Source organism: Lutra lutra, chromosome 5 (assembly GCF_902655055.1).
Source record: "Lutra lutra chromosome 5, mLutLut1.2, whole genome shotgun sequence".
In the NCBI taxonomy this organism is placed as follows: domain Eukaryota; kingdom Metazoa; phylum Chordata; class Mammalia; order Carnivora; family Mustelidae; genus Lutra; species Lutra lutra.
The window spans coordinates 127,323,428-127,350,393 of NC_062282.1; the positions used below are offsets into that span (position 1 = coordinate 127,323,428).

A 26,966-nucleotide genomic window follows, 5' to 3' on the forward strand; every position below is an offset into this window, starting at 1 on the left:
TTTCATACAGTGGTAGAACTTTTAATAATTCTCTGACCATTTTCTCTAATGCTTGCTCTAGTTCCATTTGCTGAGATTAGGAGTCCAGGTTGACTCTGAAGACATCCATGAGATAAGAAGGAAAATTTTGTAATGTCAACTATTTTACCTTTAAAAGCAATTCTTTTTTTTTTTTTTTTTTTTAAAGATTTTATTTATTTATTTGACAGAGAGAGATCACAAGTAGACGGAGAGGAAGGCAGAGAGAGAGAGAGAGAGAGGGAAGCAGGCTTCTTGCTGAGCAGAGAGCCCGATGTGGGACTCGATCCCAGGACCCTGAGATCATGACCTGAGCCGAAGGCAGCGGCTTAACCCACTGAGCCACCCAGGCGCCCTTTAAAAGCAATTCTTTCCTAGGTGCCTGGGTGGCTCAGTGGGTTAAAGCCTCTGCCTTTGGCTCAGGTCATGAAGCCAGGGTCCTGGGCTCGAGCCCCACATCAGGCTCTCTGCTCAGCGGGGAGCCTGCTTCCCTTCCTCTCTCTCTCTCTCTCTGCCTGCCTCTCTTGCCTACTTATGTTCTCTGTCAAATAAATAAAATCTTTAAAAAATAAATAAATAAAAGCAATTCTTTGCTGAAATTGCTGGAGAAAAAAACAAGTTTTGTTTTTTTTTTTTTTGATGATTTTATTTATTTGTCTGAGAGAGAGAGAGAGAGAGAGAGAACGGACAAAAGGAAGGAGAGAGGCAAGCAGGCAGAAGGAGAAGCTGGCTCACCAGTGAGCAAGGAGCCTGATGTGGGACTTGATCCCAGGACCTTAGGATCAAGACCAGAGGCAAAGGCAGGCACTTAACTGACTGAGCCACCCAGGCATCCCAAAAAAGAGAAGTTCTATGAGCCCAAGAAACTGTGTGTGATGGAAATATGGCCCTGTGATATGGTGGGAAAAGTTTTCTTCTAGCCTTTTCTTATGTACATAAATAAGAAGAAATTGTGTGCCCTACGGTATGTTTTGAAGTATTCTTTGAGAACCACTGTAATGCCCACTGAGGACAAAGTGTCACTCCCATCATCCTGCTTGGTAATTATAGAATCTCAGGTTTGCAAAAATATATAAAGTAATTTGGTCTAATTACCCTATATGCTTAAAACACTTTCACAAGATTTCTACTAAGTAGTGATTCAATGTAAGCTTGTACACTTGTATACAAGCTCAAATGTATTACTCGTTTACAACCTGGATCAGCACAATCCTTTAATATTTCCAACTGATAGAAAGTTTTTACTTGGTGAATTGAATCTGTATCTCAGTAACCTTCATTCCCATATGAACTTTTCCTCATTCCATGAATATCCAGTGGATATTTACTGAGCATTTCTAGGAATCAGGCAAGATGCTTGCCTGGTTTGGGGCTGGAATGAAGACACTCAAGTATTTCGAAGGACTCTATTAAAATAGACACTGTCACTTTGTAGGAGTAATATGTTAATCTATTAAAAGACATACTAATGTTTTATCAAGCATGAATATAAAAATAGAGAGGTATCACTTTGTGGGGAAAAAAAAAAGAAAAAGAAACAAAGCTATCACTTTGAAAGCCAAAGGGAGGTCTGCAAAGTGAGCTGGAGACTGAGGAGAGGAAGAGGCTCAGCTGGGAGGAACCCTGTGGGAGGAAGGATGGGCACTGAAGCTGGACGCCGGATCCTGCACCCTGGGCCCTGCACTTGCTCATCTACTGAGAAATGTTGAAATGGGCACCAGTGTGAAAAGTTCACAATTTCATCAAAAGTTAACTTGTTGGAAATTATCCTAACAGCTGTATTCTGCTACAGGAGAAGGAATATTTTCTTTATTCATCTTTTGATTCCTAGAACTTGATACAGATCTTGGAACCACCATTTGCCTTGGTGTTGGCTTTCAGAATCACTCCTCCCCCGGAATGTAGCAAAATAAAGTATCTTACATACGCATGCAAGTTTTATGTCACGTTACGTATAAATGGCTTCTTAATGATAAATATTTTATGCCATGTAAAATAGCGTTTAATCTTTCTCATTCTTTCCTTGCCATTCTCACAGAGTAGCCTAGTTTTGGTTTCTTCATTAAAATATTTTATGATATAAAATTTCTGGTTTTTTAGCAGAGATCTTAAGGTTCTATTTCAGTCTATTTACAGCTGGAGAAATAAGGCCCTGAGAAAGTTCTTTACCCAGGAATATGGAGACCTGACTTAGCAGGGGAATAACCCAGGATTTAGTATTAAGACTCTCAGATTGGTTGGTATCCTTTCCTTTGTATCACTGGCTTTTTGACCTCCGAACACCTGCCCATCTCTACCCCCTCTTTTTTATCGAGTTCAGAGGTCAAAGACTGTTTAGTCTGTACTTAGTCTTGAAAGTTTTATAGTATAGAGGTGCACGCACACACACACACACACACACGTGTGTGTGTGTGTGTGCATGCGTGTATGTGTATGTATGTATGTGTGTGTGTGTGTGTGTGTGTGTATATATATATATATATATATATATATATATATATATATATTCCAGAACTCCAGCTCTCTTGAAAAATTAGAAGATCTGGCAGTAATAGACCTGTATTCTCATTCCCTGGGGACACAGTTCCCTCTCAATCACCAACACTCCATTATTTCTCACATGCAGCCTGCTTTACTCATTTACATTATCTTCCTGGCTCCTGTAAGCAGTCCAGATTGTGACCTCTAATCTAGTTAATTTGCAAGCATGCACACAGATGGGTAGAAAGGACTACATAATACAAATCTTCTTCAAATTATGATAGGGTTGTGTCCTGAAATACTCATTGTAAATTGAAAATATCGTAAGTCAAAAGTGCATTTAATACGCCTAACCTCACGAACATCACAGCTTAGCCTAGTTTACCTTAGCTGTGCTCAGAACACTCACATTAGCCTACGGCTGGGCAAAATCATCTCACACAAAGCCTATTTTATAATAAAGTGTTAAATATCTCACATAATTCATTGAATACTGTACCGAAAGTAAAAAATAGAATAGCTGTATGGTTTCAGAAGGATTGTAAGTGTCTGGGTTACTTCTCCTTGTGATGGTGTGGCTGACTGGGAACTGGGACTGCCACTGCCCAGCATCATGAGAGAGTATGGTGACACATGTCACTGGTTGGGAAAAGACCAAATTCAAAATTTGAAGTACACTTCCTACTGAATATGTATCATTTTTGTGCCATCCTTAAGTTGAAAAATTTAAATAGAATCTTTGTGAATCAGGGACTGTCTGTATTATAGTCCGTACTTTCATGCCAGGGATTCTTTCTTTCTTTCTTTCTTTCTTTCTTTCTTTCTTTCTTTCTTTCTTTTTTTTTTCTTTTTAAAGATTTTACTTATTTATTTGACAGACAGAGATCACAAATAAGCAGAGAGACAGGCAGAGAGAGAGGAGGAAGCAGGCTCCCTGCTGAGCAGAAAGCTGAATGCTGGGCTGGATCCCAGGAGATCCTGGGATCATGATCTGAGCTAGAGGCAGAGGTTTAACCCACAGAGCCACCCAGGTGCCCCTCATGCCAGGGATTCTTAATCTGAGGGACATGGACAGGATCTGAGGAGTTGGAGGACACTTCTGAAAATTTAGGCCTAAGTTTATGCTTATATCAAATTTATAATTTTCTGATAAAACAGTACAAAAATGTCCCAGTTCCTCAAAGCAATCTACACCTTGCAAAGATTACAAAATCCCTGCCTGAGGTTTCCATAGTATAATTAATAATAGTACTGAATAAAATATAAAAAATTTATAGCTCTAGGAGAGTCAAATCCATGCAAATATTTAGAGATTTAAATATTTTTAATACAAACATTTATATTCCTGAAGAATTTCCCTGTTCTTTTTTGTTCTATTTTCCCATATGAATGCAGAATTTTGCACAAAGAAGCCTGATGTGACTTCCTTGAATCTTGCATTCAACAAATACTCATGGAGTGCCTGGTCTACAGGATAGGCACTGTTCTAGTGTTGTGGATAGAGCAGTGATTGAAACAGAAGTCTGTGCCTTCCTGACTGCATCCTTATGAGAGAAGACAGAACAAATAAAGCAGAAAACTATATAGCATATTAGAAGGTGGCAAGTACTGTGCATAAAAATAAAACATGGGAAATGGGTGGGTTATACCTGGGCTGGAATGGACAAGACTCAGGTTGTGGTTTTAAACCGAATGGTCTGAGAAGTCCTCACTGAGGACTGAGAAGGTATCATGTGAGCAAAAATTTGAAGGGATGAGAGTGAACCATGTGGGCATGTGGGGGAAGAGTGGCCTAGGTAGTGGAAGCAGCCCAAGCAAAGGAACTGATACAGTGTCTTGCCTGACAGGTTCTAGTAACTCAAGGAAGTCACTATGGCTGGGACAGAATGATCCAGGGGAAGAGGAGTAAAGGTGAGGGAGGGAGAGTGGTAGGAACAACCTTTTCCTGAATCACAGTAACACATGGAACAGATAGTTGTAATTGTTCACCCAATGAGATCATTTCAAAGTCTACTGAAATGCAGCATCAGCTTTGGGCGGATTCCAACTTGAATTATTAATATACTTAAGGAAATATGCCTTGCTGGGAGAGGCAGTCCAGGGAAGAGAATGGCCTTGCGGGAAGGAGAGCCAGCCTGGGAGGTATGCTTCCAGGAGAGAAATGCATCTGTTCTGAAAGGCACAAGTGCTTTTAGTGCAGATCTGCCTCTTGCTGACTCAAATAATTATGGACTGAAGCAAAAGTTGGGGTTAATGTCATTGATCTTGTTATCTGGAGGTATGTTGGCACTTGGAAGGAGTCGCTGCGACTGACAGATCTTTGCTTAGGGTGTTCCTGTTTATTGAGTGTCTAGAGCAATTTGTGTTATTTTAGGAGATTTATTCTCTGTACAGTAAATTTCATGTTTTATGCCAACACTTCTATAACTGCGCTTTCTGTATTTTACTTCTACTTTTAGGTCGTATTAATTCTATCTTAAAAATTAGGGATGGAACAACAAAGAAAAGATAGTTCCATCATTCCTGAACATGTGAGGAATGTTACCAGTGGTTTGGAAGAGAGTTTTTATTTGTTCAAGAGGTATTTTATTTTATTTTATTTTTTTAAAGATTTTATTTATTTATTTGACAGATAGAGATCACAAGTAGGCAGAGAGGCAGGCAGAGAGAGAAGGGGAAGCAGGCTCCCCGCTGAGCAGAGAGCCTGATGCGGGGCTCAATCCCAGGACCCTGGGATCATGACCTGAGTCGAAAGCAGAGGCTTTAACCCGTTGAGCCACCCAGGCGCCCCTCAAGATGTATTTTAATAGACAATGTGGAATAATGCTAACAATAAATATAAAATATTTTTAACTTATTGAGGAAAAACAAGGAGGGCCTTCTGTGAAGTTGTCAAAATGATATAATGTCGACCCAAGATTGAAAGCACACAGGGCAGTATTATGTACTTAGAAAAGAGCTTCTATCGTAGCCCTTTAGAGGTCTGGAGAGCTGCTGGGTTCTATCAATGTTTTGAGCAGGGCCAGCCAATGCACAAGGGAGGTCAGGGGTCTGCTTGAGGTCAGACACCCATGGATGGCTCAATCAGGATTAGCCATGGCCGTCTCTGGTTTTCATCCCTTGCTTTGATTACTATTCCATATGGCTTCCTGAAACATGTACACCAACCTTCTGCAACACCCCAGCAAGGTATAAGAACACACTTTCTCACCAACATATTCTTCCTATTATAAATATGCTTAGCTTGCAAGAAGGAAAGAAACGGTAGATTATTTAAGAGTGGCAAAAGGCTAACGTTTCCTACAAAATTGATTTGGCAATACATCAACCTTTTAAAGAGAAATTGATTTTTTAAAAACTTTATATTAAATTGCAGCCCTCATGATTTTGTTATGCACTATTTATGGGTGGAGTAGGTGATAATGTAAAGAAGCAGGCTGATATATGCTTCCCCATATTCATCTAACTCTAAAATACTCAATATATCTTCAGCATTAAAGAAGAAAAGCCCAAGCAATAAAAAAAAAAAAAAAAGCCCTCACATTAAGACTTTCCAAAGCTCAAACACATAAGAACAATGAAAGTTAAAGATTCTGTAGAGCCACCATACCTGTCAAGGCCTTCTGCTTCTGAGGCGACAACAATATATCTATTTGGTGATAGTAAGTTTCTTTTGGGTCATTTCCATCTCCTTCAGAATTTGGCTTTGTCGATGCAATCCTTTGGCACTCTGTTGGCTCCTGTTTAAAGCTGGTTAGACCAAGGCTTTTGTCATCTTGGTTGCCATATTGGTCTGCATCATTGATCTGTGTTTTCTCGATAACAAACAGTTTATCTGTAGCACATGCTGTGCAGCTGAACGCAGCAGTGTTCGGAAAATCCATTTGAAAACCGACTTCGTCATGAGTCTCATTTGATAGGTCTTCAAAGTCTCTATGGCATGCACCCTTTACTGCTGGCATTACTTGGAATTTGTCTTTTTCATCATTTCCCAGAGAGTTGCGTGAGTCTTCAGGAGTTTTCATTCCCATGGGACAATTGGAGTAAACCATGCCTTCTTTATCGTTTTGAATAATTAATCTTTGCTCTAACGCATCAGTTACTAAGGACATGACTAGCTCTGTTGTGCTGAGAGCTGCTGTCTTTGGATGGCTTGCGTGGGATTTTGCTGGACCCCATTCCACAGTGCTGTGGCTGCTACCGTTGAGGGGACTGCCGGCAGAGAGGCTGCTGAAGGACGCAGGGCTGAGGGTCGGGCACTGTGTACTCTTCATTTCCAACAGTTGCTCTCCTGTTGTACAAGAGTCACTATGTAAGGTGGCTTTGTTAAAGTCTCTGTCAGTCACATCAACATGCTCTTCCTCACAGTTTTTTAAAGATTCAACACAGTGATCAAAGGAAAATGTATCCCCAGGGATTTCTTTAGGTTCTGAATGTCTGGTGGCCCAGGGGGATGGGCCGAACGAGGTGGAAGACCCGAGAGTGTTTTGACTAGAAGGCAAAGATAAAGAGGTTGATTTCTCACAATAATCTGCAAGTGGAATTTTGCTGCCTTTGTAATAAATGCTGGCTGCCTTTTCTCTTACCAGCTGCATGCTCGGAGAAGATGAAGAACATAAGGCAGAGTCTTTGCCACCTTGAGCGGGGAAGGTATCAGTCGTGGCACTTGGCAAATAATTTATTTCTTCTGTACTTCGCCTGATACATAAGTCTGATATGATATCTTCTGGCATATCAAAGATGACTTTTGTCTCTCGGTCCACATCCTTGGGATCCTCAAAAGACATTTTCTGTAAGTCCATTTCTCTTAACCCTGTGGTCTTCAGGGTGTCTTGTAAAGTAGGAAGAATGTTTTTGAGAGGAGTCTCAGCCTCAGAGAAGGGTTTTTTTTTGAGAGTGCTCTGACTAATTTTGAAGTCCTCCTGCTGAGAGATGGCAGATTCTACCTCATGGTGATCTAAAACTGGAGATACTGTATCAGGGTTATTCTTCTCTCTCTCAGGGGTTGAGCACAGAAAATCCACAGCTGTATCGATATTCTTCTCCTTCTGCAAAGCAAACACAATAGGAGGAGAGACAGGCAAATCTTCTGAATTCTGATGCTTGTTTTCAAGCTGCCACTTTTCAGGCTGCCTAATTTTGGATGGTGCAGAAGACCTGGAACATTCCTTAGTAGTGTGATTGGAGGAAATGTTTTTGTATTTAGCTGTTTTCCCCTTTCTTTTAGGATGAGTTATATTAATTAATATGTTCTGTTTCTTACTCATGTATTTAACTTTAATTCCTTTTTCCACAATGCTTACTTTTAGGGAGGGTCTCTCCATTCTGGCAATTTCTTCAGACTTGGATGCCTCCTCAGGTTTTAGTTCTTCTACCAACACATTCCTACATCTGGAAGAGCAGCTTCTAGAAGTGCACCATTTCTGAATGTGTCTGGAAAAGTAATGTTGGCGACATATTGGACATCTCCTTTTTGTTGGGAACTGCATTTCTGTTTTACAGAAAAATCTGTTCTTGATTTCTACTTGCATGCTGAAAGCCCCACATTTTACTTCTGTAATGATTTTGCCTTTTGCTGGTTTAAGGGCTTCCACTGTGTCTGGGAAACCCTGCAGGGTAATTTTTCCTGATAATGATTCTTCACAGGCATTAAACATGGCCACTGATAACACTTCGTTTCGTTGGTGAGAAATGGATGGAGGAAGATGATCATTTTCCTTCTCCCTACTTACTTTGCTGTCAGGTGAAAGTTGTTTCTTATCTTTAGGAAGGAAAGGGGAATTCTCTTTTCCATTCATAGAAGCAGATGTATGCTCATCTCCATTTCCCTTAGATTTCCCTAAGGCCTTAGTCGGATGAAGCACAGCCTTTGGGGTATCTCCTTTGACTTCCTTTTTAAGATCTTTTATATTTTTTTGGTATGCTTGATTAGCAGGTTGAGGTACACCTAAAGAAGAAGGGGAAAAAAAAAAAGAAAAAAGAAAAAGAAGAGAAAAAAAAGGTTTTCTGTGTCCATTTAGAGACAGATGGGACTCAAACTCTAGAGTACAATTCAGTGCATATTCTTTGTATTTGAGTAATATTTTCTTTCATTTCCAGTATATAAAGGTATTTTCCATAAAAATTCTTTTCTGATAAATACCTTAGTTTAAATCAGTTATTTTAGAATATAGATTATTACTTGGTAGCTCTAGGAACTAAGAATGTAATTATGTTTTACTCTAAAGCAGAGACTTCCAAAATGGGTGAAATGAACATTTCAGAACAAATTTATACAAATAAATTTTAGAAGACTTCTTAATAAAGAATAAGTTGCCATGATCAAGTATTTGATCATGGCATTAAAATACTACAATAACACTACTATAATACAGGCTAAATCCAGCTTGATTTAATTTGAAAAGCAAATAAAGAGACCCAAGTATGGGTTATAGACAGCCTTTTAAATAGGTCCAATAGTTTCCTTTGGATGGGTAGAGGCTTTTTATAGCACAGAGAAGGTGTCCTAGTATTGCCAGATGCTATCACTTACCAGGGCAGAACTAGAGTCTGGATTTATTATATTGTGAAATTTCCTAATTTCTAAAGATTGTCTCACATTAAAAAAAAAAAAAAACCACAACAAAACCCTTTATAGATGGATGCCAATAAATTTAAGGACCAGCTTTGGCCCCAGAACTGCCAGCTTGCAACTTTTACTCTTCCACTTTATAGTTTTAGAATATTTTGCTTGAAAACTTTGTGAATCTGAGTATGAGGTAACAGATCTTGTGTAAAAAAAAAACAGTGGACAAAAGACAAAGATTTCATATGTTTTCAATTACGTCTGAGAGAGTATTTGGAAAGGAGAAGAGAGAAGAATGGGCAACAAATAGAGACATCATGGAAACCTGTGAACCAGGTCTCCATGAAAATAATTTTAATAAGTTGATTAAGCTAAAAATTGGAAAAGATTACTTATAATTTATTTTAATTATTCTTAATTTAAATATGATTTAATTGATTAATAAAATATACGTAAGTACAGGTAAAATCATATTTTTTATAAATATTTATATAAAGGATAAATAAATTCTCTGTAACCAGAAAAAGAAAAATATCCTACCAAAGTTTGGCTGGAGGTAGCATACAAGTATGGGGTGTAGAGATAGAACTACTTTTTTAGAATCAAGTAAAGAATCATAGGTTTAGGAGTTACTGCTTCCTAACTTGAAGTTCTCAGGTATCCTGGAGTTCCAATTCACCTCTCTGCTAGTCTGAGGGAATGGCTGTTCTCATAGCAAGTACTGAAAGAGTTCCCAGCAGGCTTGCTTACAACCTGAGAGCTGTAGTATAGAAATCGTGGGAGATAAGACATGGAAACATATCTCTCTAAAACCCATTTACAATATAGCATGAATGTACTTTATATACTGGTGGACTGCTTTCTAAGACTATAGGTTACAGTTTATCCTTAAAATAACACCCTCATGCCAAGAACGGTTCAGTTTATAGACTTTTCAATTTCATAATTTTATAGTTTATAGCCTATTTCAACTGACTATACTTCAGTTTCTACAACTAGCAACATAGAACTGAAATAGTTATACAATAATCCATTAATAATAGATTCTACGAACAGGGGTCTTAATAATTATTTCTTATTTAATAAGTTAATATTTCTGTTTTAAATTTTTATTATTTGCAATATGTACATATATACCAAACTTCTAAATTGTTTCATAACATTTATATAGATTTATCTTCTTTCTTTTATAGGCATTCTGTGGTAAAAAAACAAAGTACTTAGCTGGGTAGTTCATTTTATACATACTTATAAAACCAATGAATTAGACTTACATACTGTGGGATTCAAGATTTTCCATTTTTTACAGACTTTTCTTCTTTCCTTTCTCATTTTGGGGAGCTGAGCATCTTCAGTTTTCACTGTCCTTTGAAAGCATAAAATTTGAAATTATTTTGCCCTCAGAATACTAATTTAACTCATTTGCTCACTTAATAATATAGTATCTTTCTCTGGTATCCAATAGTGCTCTCCTCTGAATACGTTGTGTTATCCTAATTATATCTTCCTTTCCTATTTAATTCTACCCCAACTATTTAAGTTCATTATTATATCCCATGTGAATGCTCAAACATGTGTTTTTTCATATGTATAGACATTTAGGATGCAAGTTATAAAATCATATTCTGTTTAACTGATGATTTTTATATTCTAACTTTTCTTAGCATAATAGAAATATGATTTTTGTGGGTTGACATACATTTATTATCATCAAATTTATAGCCCTGCCAAATTGAGGGGGGGCAGGGTGAGGGGGAGATGGTTTGCCTCTATTACATTATCACCATAAACACTATGTTTAAATATTTTAGGATTGGATATGTACTCTTTAGTCTCGTAGAGGATAAAATTAATTCTGTAGTTTTATTGCAAAACAAATGGTTATTTTCCTTGTTGATGATGTCTTAACTGATAAAAAGTATTGGGAAAATTATTTGGGGGAGATGCAGCCTCCTAACTTCCTCAGATCACCTCCGTAGGCACCTGCCTGTGCTTAGAGCTATGCCAGATTCAATTGCTTTCCTTTTAGAGGATTAAACTGTGCAAAGAGGCAAAGAGAAATAGCTTCACTCTGAAGCAATTGTTTTGGGTGTATTTAGGTAGACTCTGCCTTTAGATACCTCAGCAGAGCAGCTCAACTTTTATCTGTTTTACACAAAACTCAAATAAAATGGGGCTGTTTTGTGGTCAGTTTTGGCAAAAATTTATTTAAATTCTTCTTAACTTCTCTCTGTCCTCAAAAATCCCCTAAATCATGGTATGTGATGATTTCAAATGCTTTTCCTCCATAAACTCTCAAAATCTCAACTTTCTGAAAAATCTTTTTCCTTAGGCAACCTGTTTTATATGGAATAATTGACACTCTTTTGGTGTCTTCCAATTATCCTTTCTATTCTTTCCCCCAATAGGCACAATTAAGTTCCGATGGCTGACTAAGCAAGCAATAATCCTTTCTTTTTAGAAGGCCAATATGGGGGTTGGGTTGGGGAGAGGATTACAAACACATAATTAATATCTTTCTTTTTTTTTTTTTTAATTCCCATCTTAAACATAAAAGGTTTTCTAATTTAAGAAGTGCTTCAAAAATGCTTGACTAGGTTATCGATTATTTCTCTGTGTAGTTTGAATAGCAAAATGTAGGGGGCTCCTCTGTGTTTAGTAGAGAGTACTCTGGGCTTTGACTCAGAAGGTCTAGGCTGTGTTCTGGCTCTGCTGCTTATTCACGGCAGGTCATGCAGTTTCTGTGAGGCTGTTTCCTTTGACTCTGAGACAGAAATGTGACAATTTTCACCTTCCAGAGTGGTTCTGAAGAAACAACTGAAAATGTGTGATAAATAGTTCCAGTCAAATGGCATCTATCATTCTTAACCTTATGTAGGTCAAGGTATCTACATATCTGTTAGACATACACATTAGTGCTGAGCAGTGCCTGACATGCGGAAAATATCCATCACATCAGAGCTGCAATGAAAGCTTAGGTAAAGCTGATCCAACCTTCAACTCTTTTTGAGTGAGAATTTCTAAATGAAGTGTTCAAGATCATCCCATTCAAAAGTCTCATTTTGTTCAGGAAAAACGGATACCCAGAGAGTCCCTGCTTCCTTTATCACACTAACAGTGGTAAATTCAGGACTAGAACCCAGGCTATTAGGAATTGGGCTAACTCTCTCTTTGAGCAGACCAGCAGAGTATAGAGTCCTGAGATTGCTTCTGATCATACAGAGCAAATTTTATATTTTTTTTGCACTTAGGGTCAGAAAGAGCATGACAACTTTGATCCAGGAAATTGAATATACCATTGAACATTGAGTATGTATGTAATATGTAGCACAGTACCTGACACATCATGGGCACCTAATAAATATGTATGACTAAGTGAATTAGATAGCTCAATCTGCATCTAATTATATTTTTAATAATGTACCCTCTTGTGTTTCTAAAAGTAGTCTTTCTTATTACTATATATTAATTTGTTGATTGTTAATAAAGGCCTATTTTTATTTGATTTTTTAAAAAAACATTTTATTTATTCATTTTGACAGACACAGAGAGATCACAAGTGCAGAGAGGCAGGCAGAGAGAGAGAAGCAGGCTCCTGCTGAGCAGAGAGCCTGATGCTGGGCTCCATCCCAGGACCCAGAGATCATGACTGAGCCGAAGGCAGAGGCTCAACCACTGAGTCAGCCAGGTGCCCCAATAAAGGTCTATTTTTAAACAAATACACTGCTGATCTTTTCCCCCATTAGTTATCTCTCTTGCTCTGTACTGCTTGCTGTAAGAGGTACCCAAATCAATGGTAGTGCCTAGAAAAATTGGTGTAAGTCTCATGAGCAGTCTCTCATGGGTGCTACAAATTCTAGTTTACTTGTTTATTTAAACAGAAGCAAAGATTTCCCCCATTTGCCTGCTAAACAGGGCGTGGCTACAGGGACATTGTCTTAACTGACCATGAGCAAAATGAGGAGTGGAAGGTGTTCCTTAGCGTCCCAGTCTACTGTTTCTTTGTTTCTTGTGGGGACCCTCTTCTTTCTAGTCAAATCACTGTATTCTCTCCCCTGCCTCTTCCCTTCTTTCACAAAGAGCCTAATAAATTTATTCATAGAGACAGTGCTTGCTTAGGACACCAGAAAGCAGGGGGCACCAAAGTTTTAAAAGATTAAAGAATTCGGCATTTGATATTTCAAAAAATTTCAGAGCAGTCATCACTGGGGAAATCAGAATATTGTTAGATTTCCTTCCACATGCTGTAGAATTTTTAATTTCACATCAATATCATAATCGTTTCAAAGCTTTCCTACAGTGATTTAGTGGTATTTGCATACTGGGCATTTGGGTGGCTCATTTGATTAAGTGCTTGACTTGATTTCCACTCAGGTCATGATCTTGCAGTCATGAGTTTGAGCCTGGCCTCAGCTCCTCCGCTGGGCATGGAGCCTGCTTAAGATTCTCTCTCCCTCTCCCTGAGTTCCTCTGCCTGCCACATGCACACATGCAGACATGCAAGCTTCTTCTCGGGGGAAAAAAAAAATTATTTTGCAGGGGTCCTTCATGGCTCAGTGGGTTAAGCATCTGCCTTTGGCTCAGGTCAGGATCCTGGGGTCCTGGGATCTAGCCCTGCATCAGGCCTCCTGCTCATCAGGGAGTCTGCTTCTCCTTCTCCTTGGCTACTCTCCCCTCCTTCTGCTTGTTCTCTCTCCCTCAAATAAATTAAAAAAAATTTTTTTTTCATATTTCCTATCTCTAAAACAAGTATTTCACACTTTCTCTTTTTTCCACCCTCTTAACCCTGCCCTTCTTCCCACTCTCCATGATGATGTGGACATATGATCAGAGGAAATAGAAGCTGAGTGAAATTCTTTGTTTCCCAGTACCAAAGCTGTGAACTTCTTTGTGTCATTTGTATCATATACAATCAAATCTCTCTTATTTGGAAGATGGAATGGTCCCTAGGACCATTGTCCTACAATTATTCCTCTCCTCTCATGTAGTGTCAATTTCTGTCTTCTGTAGCATCATTCTCATGTCAGAGTACAAACATACCCTTACTACTCCATCTGTTGTCACCTGGCTCTGTTCACCTTCACAGCAACACATCTTGAAGGCATTATCTATTAAATTCCACTTTATCTCCTCACATCTCCTCCAAACTCACTCCAAGAAGTCTGCTATGTGGCCATCCTACTGGCAGCACTCTTGCCTCAGTCGCCAGGGACATCTATATTGCCAAGTCTTGTTGTCCCTTCCCTTTGGTCAGCTTTTTCACACTTTTAGCAGAATTGGAGACAATTGGTTATTCTGTTCTTCTTGATTCTTTCTTCTCTTAGATTTCATGGCACCATGTGCTCCCAGTCCTTGTCTTGCCCCACTGACCATTCTTCTTAGATGCTTTTGCTCAGGATCTAGTCTTTGCCAACTTCAGTGCTCTTTTTGCCTCTTCATCACCTCTATCCCTAGGAAATCTCAACCATTTTCATGGCTTTAAGACCATCTATATGGATGACTCTAAGATTCATAATTCCACTCCTGACTTCTTCCCAAGTCCAGTGAATCCTGACTCCTTCCAGTCTCAGCCAACACCTTCAGCATTAGTCTAGTTCAAATCAAACACTGACATATCACCTTTGACTCTTCCTTTAACTCACTTTCCTCCTCAAAACCACTAGCCAGTTTGCCTTACACTATTTCTAAATTTCTTATCCTAATGTATCCATTTATTTTATTTTCCTTACTACCACTCCAATCTAAACCTCCCCCCTTTTCTACCTATATGTGTGTATATCTATGTGTGTATATGTGTATGTATATGAATCTAGATTTTAAACTATACATATATAACATATACATATAACATATATAACGATACATATATAACATATGTAATATATAAATGTGCACAAAATATACAAAATATATAATGTATCTATACATGATAAATAGGTATATATTACATTATATATGTGTATTTTAAAAATCTAGACTACTTCAATAACTTTCTGACTTTATTCTATATTTATATATTATATACAATATATAATAAAATATTTATTTAAAGTAAATACGCATATATTTATATTTATTGATTGTTCATATAGCCAGAATTTTTAAATTATATAATTAAATTTAATTATAAATTATATATTTATAAATTTATATATAAATTATATAATTAAATTTAATTATAAATTAAATCATGTCATCCTCCTCTTGTTTAAAATTATCTAATGGCCTCTCATTCCACTTGGAAAAAAATTTAAGCATTTCAATGTTTTTTTAACACATATGCATTAAGTCTAATTTTACTCACAAGTAAAATATATCATCATTAGACCTTGGGATGTACATTAAGGCATCCATTCCATTACAGATTCCCTGGATTTATGTTTTTCATAAATGTTTATTTGTTCTGGTATTGTTCTGAAAAATTGGTAATAAAGCTTAGAAAAGTTACCATGATTGCTGTTATATATCAGCTGAATCTTATCACATTTGAGACCTTTATATTGGATTTTATAGATCTTTTATCTAACTGGGTTTTGAGTCATTACTATAATTTACGGAAGAATGAGTAAAAATATAAACAGGAAATACTAACAATATCTTTCTGCTACAGAATTAGATAGTGACACAATTGTCCTGAGAAAACTGGTAGATGGTAAAGATTTTTTTAAAGGTATTGTTAGAAAATTTTACTGGTGCCACTATTCTGACAAATTATTTAAAAATTCTCTATAGCATTGCTAAGCTGAAATGTTTTCCTTGGAACATTCAAAAGCAATGACCTGTTAGCAATAAGAAGAGAAAGAGTCATAAAAGGGTACATAATGATCACTATTACAATTCTAAAAGGAAACTAAATATGATATCAATCATACTTCAATTTAAAAAAAGAAAGGGGAAAAAAAAAGAAAGAAATTCAGAAGGTTAAATGTTAAACTTCCAGGGTAGTATACTATCTCTCTTTAATGTCTTTATTATCCATTGGCTCCAGTTTTCTGTAGAATTTGAAAGAAATCTTAGTGTATTTCTTATGGTTTTATGTCCTTGATTTTAACACAAAGCCCATGTTCTCTGTACTAAATGTTTAAAGGAAATTCATACATGTAAAACACACCATGGAACGTTTAAGCTTAAAAATAGTCAAAGAAAAGAAAATTCTAAAGTTTCCATTTACTTTTGAAAGTGTACCAGCCCGTCTTCTGTCATTCCTGATTTTTAGTGGCATGGATTTTAAACTATGTTCTTTTGGCCTTTATTTTTAAAAATTCCATAAGGCTAAGAAGACTAATATTGGAAAATGGCTATTTCAGTAATGCCCATATATCACTTCAAATTTGCACTCCGGTTCCATGGAGCTGCAAGGATGAAAGTTGACAAACTTGGTCGCTGCGTAATAATTCTTAATGAATAGTTTGCTAGTGTCTTGAAAGTAAGCAGCTTTAGTTAAGATCATTTAAGGCAGTCTCGGTACTATTTCAAGTTGTCCTTTACGCCTTTACTTCTTCCCCGTGTTGAAAACAGTAAAGTGTAAATGCGTTTCTACCTATATCTATATACGTTCACCCGGATAAAACACTGGAATCCACTAGGTTATCATTTTAAAATAGAAACATCCAAATCTCACGTCCGGTGAAACCAGCTTTTCCTTTCCCCAAGCACACAATAAGTTGTTGAAGCTCGTAGGTAGTATCCATATTCTTGGTGATCACTGGACATCATGTGTAATGGTTGTGAGTCCAGTAGACATAAAAGAACCTCAGTACTAAAATTATTATCCTGAAACATAAGGTTTGTTGGAATGCCCTCACCTTTTTTGACCCATAATTGATCAAACAGAACTTAAAGGTTGAGGGTAATTCTTGGAGAGTAAGAGGCACGCCCTGTATATGTGAAATGAGAATCTGCAGAAATGACATGAAATGCAGATAGAGAAGAGCATTCTGCAGTGTGGAATTTATTATTGTTCATGTTACTGTTACTAATGTTTTAAAAATTGGGTAAGGAAAAATTTATATTAGTAACCAAAAGGAAATTGAGCTCAGTATTCATTAATGAAGTTTGATAAATTAAGTAATACCAGTCAAGGAAGGGAAGGAGGAACAAAAATGAAAGTCACTTATACACCTGAGAGTGTCTGCTGTTTGTTCCAGGATAGATGGGTGTGAGATCACCTACCCAACTCCCTCCTGTCTCATCAGAGGAAATGGAGAGGCAGCAAATGGCCCAAGGAAATGTAGCCCTAAGAGCCTGCCTCACTTCCTCTCCACCATGGCAAGACTCTGAAAGCGAATAATTTTTTAACCTAAGATTTTTCAAAGATGTTTATTGCTTTATAGTGTTAAACGTAGAGGCTCTTCCTCATATGCTTCAGAAACTACCCCTTTTCTCTCTCACTTTATTATAAAATGAAAGGAGTTAAACTATAGTTGGGAAAACCCAGGGTACATCCCACAGAGGTAGCTTTCCTGCAGAGATGCTCTGGGCTCAAGGTTCTGAGCTGGACTTAACGTGGAAACGTGAATATAATGCAAACTTCAAGGAGTTCACAGTGTAGCACAGGGAGTCTCAAACTTGAGAGTGCTCAGAATATCACTGAGCAACTTGCTAAAAATGTAGATTTGGGGCCTCACTTTAGAGATTCACATTCTGAGGCAGGACAGAGGAATATGCATTTTTAGTAAGTACTCACTCTCCTACTTCCTTGCAACCAAGTGATTCTGATTCAGAAACCCCCCTGGAGCAGATATAACTAGGTAGGTGGGATGGGATCTCATTCAGGAAATCTTTAACAGCCTTAAGAGTTTAAAGTAGGGCAGTCCTGAGGAAACTTGCAACGAATTCAGTTTCACTTCATGCCACCTCATTTTCTTCCTCTCCCAAATGGTATGCACTAAAGTTTAATTTTTTTTAAGATTTTATTTATTTATTTGACAGACAGAGATCACAAGTAGGCAGAGAGACAGGCAGAGAGAGAGGAAGGGAAGCAGGCTCCCTGCCAAGCAGAGAGCCCGATGAGGGGCTCGATGCCAGGACCGTGGGATCATGATCTGAGCCGAAGGCAGAGGCTTTAACCCACTGAGCCACCCAGGTGCCCCAAGGTTTAAATTTTTTATTGTTTTGGTTTAAGCACAGATTGTTTTTCTTTCTGTATTATCAAGCTTCTAGGGAGAAAACTCCTTGAGACATCACTTGGTTTTTGTTTTTGTTTTTTGTTTTCTCCATCCCATGTAAAGAAGCTCTGCTAAAGTTGTGTCCTAAATCAATCTTAGGTATTAACTCTCCAATATCCTTCTTTTATCTTGTGCTAATCATAATTTGTGATAAAAATCTAGCAAGTCAGATTAGCAGGCTAAAGCCTCTGGAGTAAGAGGATGGCACATATTTTTGATTGCTTATCTCCCATGTTCACATTTGACTTCTCAGAGTTAAAGGGTTCCTGTATTTTGGGATTGACTTTGTTTATAAGAGCCAAAATGGTTGGCAGGTACATGGGGCATTACAGTGTAGTGGAAGTATTCAGACAGAGGGTACTTGGTAGAGTGAATGAGGTACCCAGACCTTGATCTTCCTATTTATAATGGTGCATCCATCAGCTCATTTCCTGAGAATACTGGTTTTTGTTGGGCGTGGCTCTTTAGGAAGCACCTCTAGTGAGGCTAGTCTCCTCCTCTGAACCAGACCTCTGGCTGTTCCACAGTTAACCTGACTTGAGCCAACAGAGCTTTAGAGGAAATTTAATTTGGGGCCCTGCAAAAGTGGATAGAATGCCCCCAGGGTATACAGCCACTGATTATCCCAGTCTCCTGAGAAATCATTAGGGTTGTGGGCTGAAATGCAGGATCCACAAGGACACAGAACTTGTCTATCTTATACTTTGATGTGTTTCTATTTTACATATGTGGAAAAACACAGTAGTTTGTAAGCATTTTAGGGTGGATGAAAGAGTAAAACTTGCTCTATTGTTTCCCGACTTCAGTCACTTGTATACTACCTTCATGATTCGGAAAATTCCCTTGAAATATCCATGCTATTTGCTTAATAGTTTCTTGATTCATTAAAATTTTACTTTAGCTTCATGTTAGGTAATAATGTATGTGAAATTCTGGGTTGTAGCTATTGCACATTAAAACAGAAACAATAACTACTAAAAAGAAAATGTCTTTATGTTGTACCACCCCAAACCATTCTGTATACCAGCAGTGGTATGTTGCCTCTTGCTTGAGAAGATAAAGTCATATGCTGTAATGCTATTATCATGACATTATTAGACTAGAAATCTGTTTTGTATTTTGCCTTGCTTCATTTCCTTTTTGGCTTTGGGATGATTATTAGACTATAAGTTTTGCTAATCCCATGTGCAGAATGATGCATGAATTAAATATCATTGTACGAAGAGGAATCACCCTATTCAACTACAATTAGAACCTGAGCTACTCTAAATTTTTTTTTCAATTGCTAGGTCTGAGAAATCTGTAATTATGGTTTTCCCCTACTCTGACCTTGACCAGCACAGGGACCTGCAGACTCTATCTTGAGAATCCCATTTCCATTCTCTCAGTCCTAAGTGACAATTCACATTATTCCTTTTCCACTAATTATACTGTCTGCAACTAGATGAGAGTGACAACTTTATTGCAACATTTATATATTTCAAATAATAAGTTTACTAAACAGGTGTATTTCTATTAGATGAAGAAAGAGGAAAAATAAAGCACATATGTGCACTTAAATATGTCATTAGATGCTTTGAAAAATTGGCCAAGAATAGGCACAAAAGGATAATTGAATAGATCTCAGGGACTACTTTTTTCCTGCTCAAGACTTTCCCTACCTATTAATTAAATGAAGAATGCCTTTGAGTTTTCTAAAGAGAAATGCTGTCTCCTTTTTCACTTACTGAAGTGGAGCCACACTACTTCACTAGGTTACAGAAGAGCTATGCTTCTCTGAAGACTTAATAATTGCTGAAATACCAACTCTTGATGGGTTTAAATAACATCCTCTTAATTTTGAAGCATTCAACCTTAAACCTCAGTTTGAAGTAGTGATTGAATATACTGTGTCTTGATCTTCATATAGAAACCTCTGTGTGTAATTTCCCCCAAACATGAAATCCCTGTGATTCTTTCAATGAGATGTCTTATCCCTCAGGGGCAGATCTCATCAGTTCTGCTGACAACAGAGTTTTAGATAGCTCAAAACAGAAAATGTGTACCATTTTCATTCCTTTTCAGCACAGAACCTAGGAAAACCAATATATAACCACACTGCTAAGTTCTAAAGAGTGAGAAAAAGCTGAAGTCAACATTTAAACACTCAAAATAGTTTTTCCTACCCCCAAGCAAACCTGTACTTTGCTCATATTAGCGTAAAAAATGGCCATAGGTTAATTTCTACTTCTTCCAGTCACTCAGAAGGAAGTAATGAATATATTCTATATATTGTATATATCTATATATTTATAAATGTATATACATATTCAGAAAGAAGCAATGAGTATATTCAGTGGAAATGCTATCATCATCAACTATTTATGAACTGCCAACTTTTTATTTCTATTAGGGTATTTTGGGCATTTTTATTTTTTATTTATTTTTATTTTATTGGGCATTTTTATTTTATTTTATTAGGCATCACCGGTTTAGAGTTCATAATTCAAGAAACCTTGATTTGCCTTAAAATTAAAATTAAAATGACTTGTGTTACCTCTGAAAAAAGTAATTTGGTGAGACTATTAATGTTAACAAGATATAAGGTCTACAAAGATGCTTCAATGAAAAAACTTAGAGACATCATCTTCAGTAATTTCAGAAATCACATTTTTAAAAATTTTCTATGCTCATTTTACTAATTCTCTAAACAAATTTTCATAGCTTAATCCATTCTAATGCATGTTTTTGAAAGCAACAAAAAGGCATTTATTTTAAATGTTTTATGTTTGATATTTTCTGCTGACCTTTCTCTTACATAACTTAGGCTACCAACTATGCTCTAGTTTGCCCACTGTCATAAAAATGTGTGTAAATTGCAATCTGGCCAATGATGAGGGAATGAGAAATTATGCTTAGAATTAATCTGCCAGGGTAATTTAATCACTTTATGATTAGGTTTATATTGGGCAGATAATCAGTGCTAACATTCCATCCCATCCCTCAAGTTCATGGAGCTCTGGGCAGTTACATGAGATAAGAACAATGTATCAGTGTATTTTGTGTAATGAGCATACATCTTCACAAGTCAGCACATTCAGAATTTTCATTCTGCTTTTTACAAAAATAATCAGGAACCAGTCTACGAAAGAGCCATCATAACTGAAAGAGTTGAGAATTGACCCATCGCAGTTAAATTCCTGGTGTGTTATTTTAAAGACCTTTTTGAAAACCTGGCTATTGAATAATTTTTTTCCCCTAAAGACACCCAGGCTATTCATTAAGCATCCTGATTGTAATTTCATCACATGGGTACTACAGATTTTTCTGAGAAGTTAAATTACTGCACCCAGAATTTTTTTAAAAAGGGAATTACTAGAATTGAGAGTATATCTGGGAAAACCAAAAGTAGAAAATAGAGATCTATTTTTCAGTTTACTTTCCAAATGAAGGGTTTTAGGATACTTATTCAACACCGTTGCAATCTGACACTAGAAAAAATCACTAATGTTTAAATGCTGGGATAAGAAAAGAGGGCTAAAAATCATCTAGTATTTAAGTTCTAAGTGAGATTAAGGAAGGTAAGAAGGACTGGCTGAACTCTTTTTTTTTTTTTTTTAAGATTTTATTTATTTATTTATTTGACACAGAGAGAGATCACAAGCAGGTAGAGAGGCAGGCAGAGATAGAGGGGGAAGCAGGCTCCCTGCCAAGCAGGGAGCGACTGGCTGAACTCTTAATGGTGAGAGAAATCTTTGTAAATTTATATTGACATCAGAATCTTGGAAGATGTCATTTAAAGATCAACTGATCGTGAAATTACAAATATATTATTTTGCAAACTTTGATTTGGTATTATTTATACAAAAGATATCAGCCAGAATATTTTGCTAATGAAATTGGTCCAAATCTCATAGTAACTGCAGTTGTTTATAGGAAAAACATTATTCCCTAATGTCTTCTTTCTGGAGATCAGATCACAATGCTTTGGGTGATCAATATATTTCAAAAAATTAAATATAAACTTTTATATAGGTAAAGTTACTTTCATATAGTATAAAATTAAGGAAGAAAAATTCTATTAACTAAATCAGATGAGAAAGTCATTTTGGTGATTAGTACACTTAATGCTGCAATGGAAACAAAGCAGAATTATAGAAATTCAAAACAAGGGCTATTGCTTTGAAATGAAACTGACCTTCCATGAATTCAGAATGAATTTCAATTATGCTTAGAAGCCTAGTTTGTCAGTTGCATTTTCCTTGCTTTCCAAATGCACAATTTATTTCAAATAACCAAATTAGGATATGGATGGTAGCTATTCAAATGTGCATATGATGTCTTTCTTAGCATAAATAAAAGAGGCCTAAACACACTGACTATTTAGAATTTTTCTTCCCCATCCATCCTTTTTCTGTATCCATCCTATTTGGTAACACAGCAAGTTACAAACAGCTGTTGGATTTTTTTGTGACTGGAAAGAAATGAGTTGTTAAATTGTCTTCATATATAACATTCAAATAATTTCCCTTTTGCTATTATCCTTTGCTAAGCAACGAATCTAGGACAGCAGGGATTAAAATAGAGGATACTTAATTCAAAACAGCAAAAGAAAAAAAAGAGAAAGTAAAAAGAACATTTAATCAACTCACCTGGGTAAAGCCTTCATAATTCCTCGGCTCTGAAGGAGACATAGATAAAACCCAAAGATGTATTTTGAAAAACAAGAAAAGGAAGTAAAGATTTGAATACTTCTTCTTGTTCTACTTGGGATTTATCTGGGTTGTCTAAATCCAAAATCTGATTAGCATACTTAATCTTATGGAGTGTCAGGAATGATCTACCATCCTTTAATCAGTCTATTATTATCTGTCCTAACCATTCCTTTCAGTCTGTTGGTTTTCAAATATACCTTTAGTGAAGAATGATGTACTGTGTGCTTTTGTGGCATAGGAGTTTGGATAGGGGTACTTCAAGACACAGCTATGATGTTCATGTGGTGTAAATGGAGTGGAAGAACTCCCCCCCACCCCCGGCCCCCCTGCAAGAACATGAATGATCTAGTTTGGCTCTTGACACTGGTGGGGTTAATTATAAGGTAACTCATTTATCTTTGTGAGATAGATACAGGGGCAGAAACAGTTTGGCGTATGGTATGGGGTGTATGGTGTGGCAGAGGTTGTAGATCTTGATGAGGAAGATTTAAATTTGAGTCACATTTTCATATCCTATATTGATTTTGAGGGTCATTTGACTTTTCTTAGAATCAATGTGCTCATCTATAAAACTGGGATAAATAATATAGGCTCTTATTTAGAATTTTTGAAATCCAATGAAATATGTAAATGAAATTAGTTTAGAAGTAGAGTTTAGAATCTTTAAATAAATGAGACATTTCTATTCAAGTAGTAGCAAATGACATGGCTCATAATTATATAGGTGATTCTTATTAATGTCGAATAAAAACTTAGAAGGTTTGTCTGTGGCTTTTTGCAAACACATAAACTCTGATATATATGAGGCTGGAACGAAGGGAAGTGATCAGAGTCCAAACTGCAGAGGTAAGTTGCTATACTAAGGAATTTGGACTTGATCTTTTGTCCAAAGTGGAGTCTTTCTGAAGAATTTAGCAAGATCTCTTTGGTTGCATTGTGAAGAAGGAATTGTGAGTGAAACCGGAAGGAGACCAATTTAAGAACCTGATGCAGAAACCAGATGAGTAGCCTGAGTTCAGATGGTGGCAATGGACAGAGAGACAAGAAGTGTTAAGATCCAATAAATATTAAGAAGTAGAGGGAAGGAAAGAGAAGATACTGAGACTCAAGAACTTAAAGAAATAGGATATGGAGATTGCTTGGCTGTAGGGTGGGGTAAGATAAGGAATGAAGTAGACAGTAATACCCAAAAGTTCCATATTAGAAATTGCAAGATTATTAAAATATGATTAGAAGCAGAAATGTACTTGGGATAAAAGATATTTTAATTGTACACATGTAGTATTTGGGAGGCAGTGAAATGTCCCAGCAGGTATGCCTAATAGATAGGTGGAGATAGAAATCTGATAATTAAGCAAGTAGTGAAGGTCTTACAGAAATGTCCACAGTAACAAGAATATAAGGTCCAACCTGAAAAATGACCAAAATTGAAGGAACTAAAAGAGAAATTTGAAACAGAAGTTCTCAATGCAGCATTATTAAGAAAATTCTGTGAGGTAGCTCTGATAAGTGGAAAGATGAAAGGATTTGAAGTGAAATACTTGGGTTCAAATTTTGGCTCTCCAATTTATTCACAATGTGATTTTGAAAAAGTTAACCCCACTTAGCCAACTGTAAAATGGGGATAATGATATTGACATTCATTTCACAGGGTTAAGGATAAAAAGAAATAATAATTGTCCAGATTTTATATATAAAGTCCTATATAAATATTATTAGGATTATGAGAATAAGCTAATCAAAGTGTTTCATTTTCTTAGGAGTTTGTTGTAAAGATCCATAAGTAGTACTGAGAAATATGCTGGGAGAGAAAAGGCAACAAATACTTTTCACAAAGTTCAGAAATCTGGATTTGAATTAAACTTACAACTTATTCGTGTTAATGTTAGATATACTGAAGAGGAAAATATACATACCCTCTTCATGGTGTAAAAACCAAACAACGCATTCTATGTGATCATCTTAATAGAATGATGATAAATCATTAAAGAATACTAGGATTTATTATCATATAGAATATTACGATTTATCATCATAAGAAAATGAAAAATGCTTATGATTCATGAGGATGTATGAAATCACTGGAAACTAAAGAAACAGATCAGTATGACAAACCCAGTAATACGTGTAAAATGAGAATATTTTTCTGAACTAATTATAATTAGACATCTGTACAGCAATGAAACTTTGAGGTCCACACTGACACGTGCCTATTTTCTTTTCATCCTCGACAGTGCCTCCCAGGACACGCAGAGTTCCTACTGGCTTACCACTCATGGCTACATTCCCAGTAAAGAGCTCACTACAATGCAGAGCAGATTATGGTCAGGACCAAGGCAGCCTCTGAGATTTGTGCATGCATGAATTTGTGCATGTTATTTGGAGTTCCAAATCCTCCAAACTGGCATTAGAGTACTCAAACTTGTTTCAAAAACACAAGTAAATCCAGCAAAATAACTCTTAGCAGCAAAGCCATTGGATAAATGGCATTTTAAATTGTTTTTAGCTCCACTGATAGAGATAACTTCTGCTCACTGCTACCTGAAAGCAGTATAAATATTTATAAGGTACTCTACTGAGGTGTTCAAAACATCACACTGCTCCAGTAGACTACAATTTCAGGGTACAGTAAAATGGACAGGATGAAAAGTAAAAAAACCAAACCAAAAAAAAAAAAAAGAAAAAAGCAAACAAATACTTCAGACAACATCATCTGTCCATTTACACTGGCTGTTCTAAAATAGATATAAGTACTATTTTCAATTTCTGCTTCTGGGTGGAACTTTTACATCACTAAAAATGAAACCACCTCACAAGTTAAGTGGTTAGAATGTTCTTAATCCATCAGGGGGTGAGACAGTTGGTCTGGTAGAGTTTCCATGAGCCTAAGACTGGAAAGCCTGGATATATTTTTTTTGCTCCTTATGCTGTATTTTGTCTGTCTCTTATAGACTTCTAGTTAGAAAGAAAAAAAGTTTCCATTAGCAGAAAGTCTTCTTTTTAAACTTAAAATCGGTTTTAAAACTTCACAGCTGCCCTGACTATTCTGTACAGCATCATTACAATGGGAATTGTGAAAAGAAATACCCATTGTCCAATGCTGGACAATGTGTTGTATGCGTAGCAATAAGAGAAACATAGTATTGAAAGAATAGAGAAAAGTTGAAAGTGCTATTTCCACCAGTAAGTACAATTATATGTAGATATCCTTCAGTAAAAACAGGATGAGGAATTTGCCTGTTAGCCCAATTAACATAACCAAATGTTCTTTTTATAGTTATAGTTGAAAAAATGTTTCCCAAACAATAAAAGAACTCAGGCTTCTGATTACCCATTTTTCCTATGCCATCTTTATTACTTGAATAACTTTCCTTTTGACAATTCTACTTTGGGCAAATAAAATGAACCATTTGAAAATCTATTGTAGATGATAATAAACTGCTTGCTCTTACAGAAGCTGTTCTGAATTCTACCTGAGTGTCCTGGGAAGAAAAAGGACAAGGCATAGTGTAGGGGGAAAAATCATTTTCAGCATTGAGTTTATTTTCACAAAGAAACTCCTTTCCATTTCTCTTCTGACTGGTAAGGCTTTTTGAAGATGCAGGCTCTGGTGACATTATCCTTCCTTCCTTGAAATATACCCTCTGTGTATTACATCTGCCTCTATGTCAAAGCTCCCTAGGATGTGAACCCCTGACTGAGCACCCTCCACCAGCACTGAAGTCAAACTCTCTTGCCCTCTTTTTCAACCCATTTGCTGCAAGGACTTCTGGTTTGCCTCAAGACCTAGCTCTTTTACATGTATAGACAGATACTTATGATTTTGCACTTTTGGATTACTTTGTCCTAGATATTTTTCTACTAGAAAAAACTGTGCCTTTTGCCACAACACATACATAAATTTCAACAGCCATTACTCCTCTCTTGCTTGAATACACACACACACACACACGCATATATATGTATGTATGTTTGTACATACATACACATATATATGCGTCTATATATATGTATGTATATATTCAGAATCTAATAGTTGGT

At 36.6% G+C, this 26,966-nt stretch overlaps 1 protein-coding gene across 1 annotated transcript in view; it reads right to left on the reverse strand.

The window, feature by feature from the left end:
* The window catches only part of LOC125100366 (uncharacterized), a 117,767-nt gene extending 94,855 nt beyond the window's left edge, over positions 1 to 22,912 (reverse strand). The window contains exons 1-3 of the mRNA XM_047730527.1: positions 22,863 to 22,912; positions 10,339 to 10,430; positions 6,110 to 8,446 (exon numbers count right to left, since the gene is read on the reverse strand). Coding sequence (XP_047586483.1) covers positions 6,110 to 8,446; positions 10,339 to 10,430; positions 22,863 to 22,879 — 2,446 coding nt within the window. The 5' untranslated portion in view covers positions 22,880 to 22,912. The remainder of the gene's footprint in view (positions 1 to 6,109; positions 8,447 to 10,338; positions 10,431 to 22,862) is intronic.
* Positions 22,913 to 26,966: the final 4,054 nt, after the last annotated feature.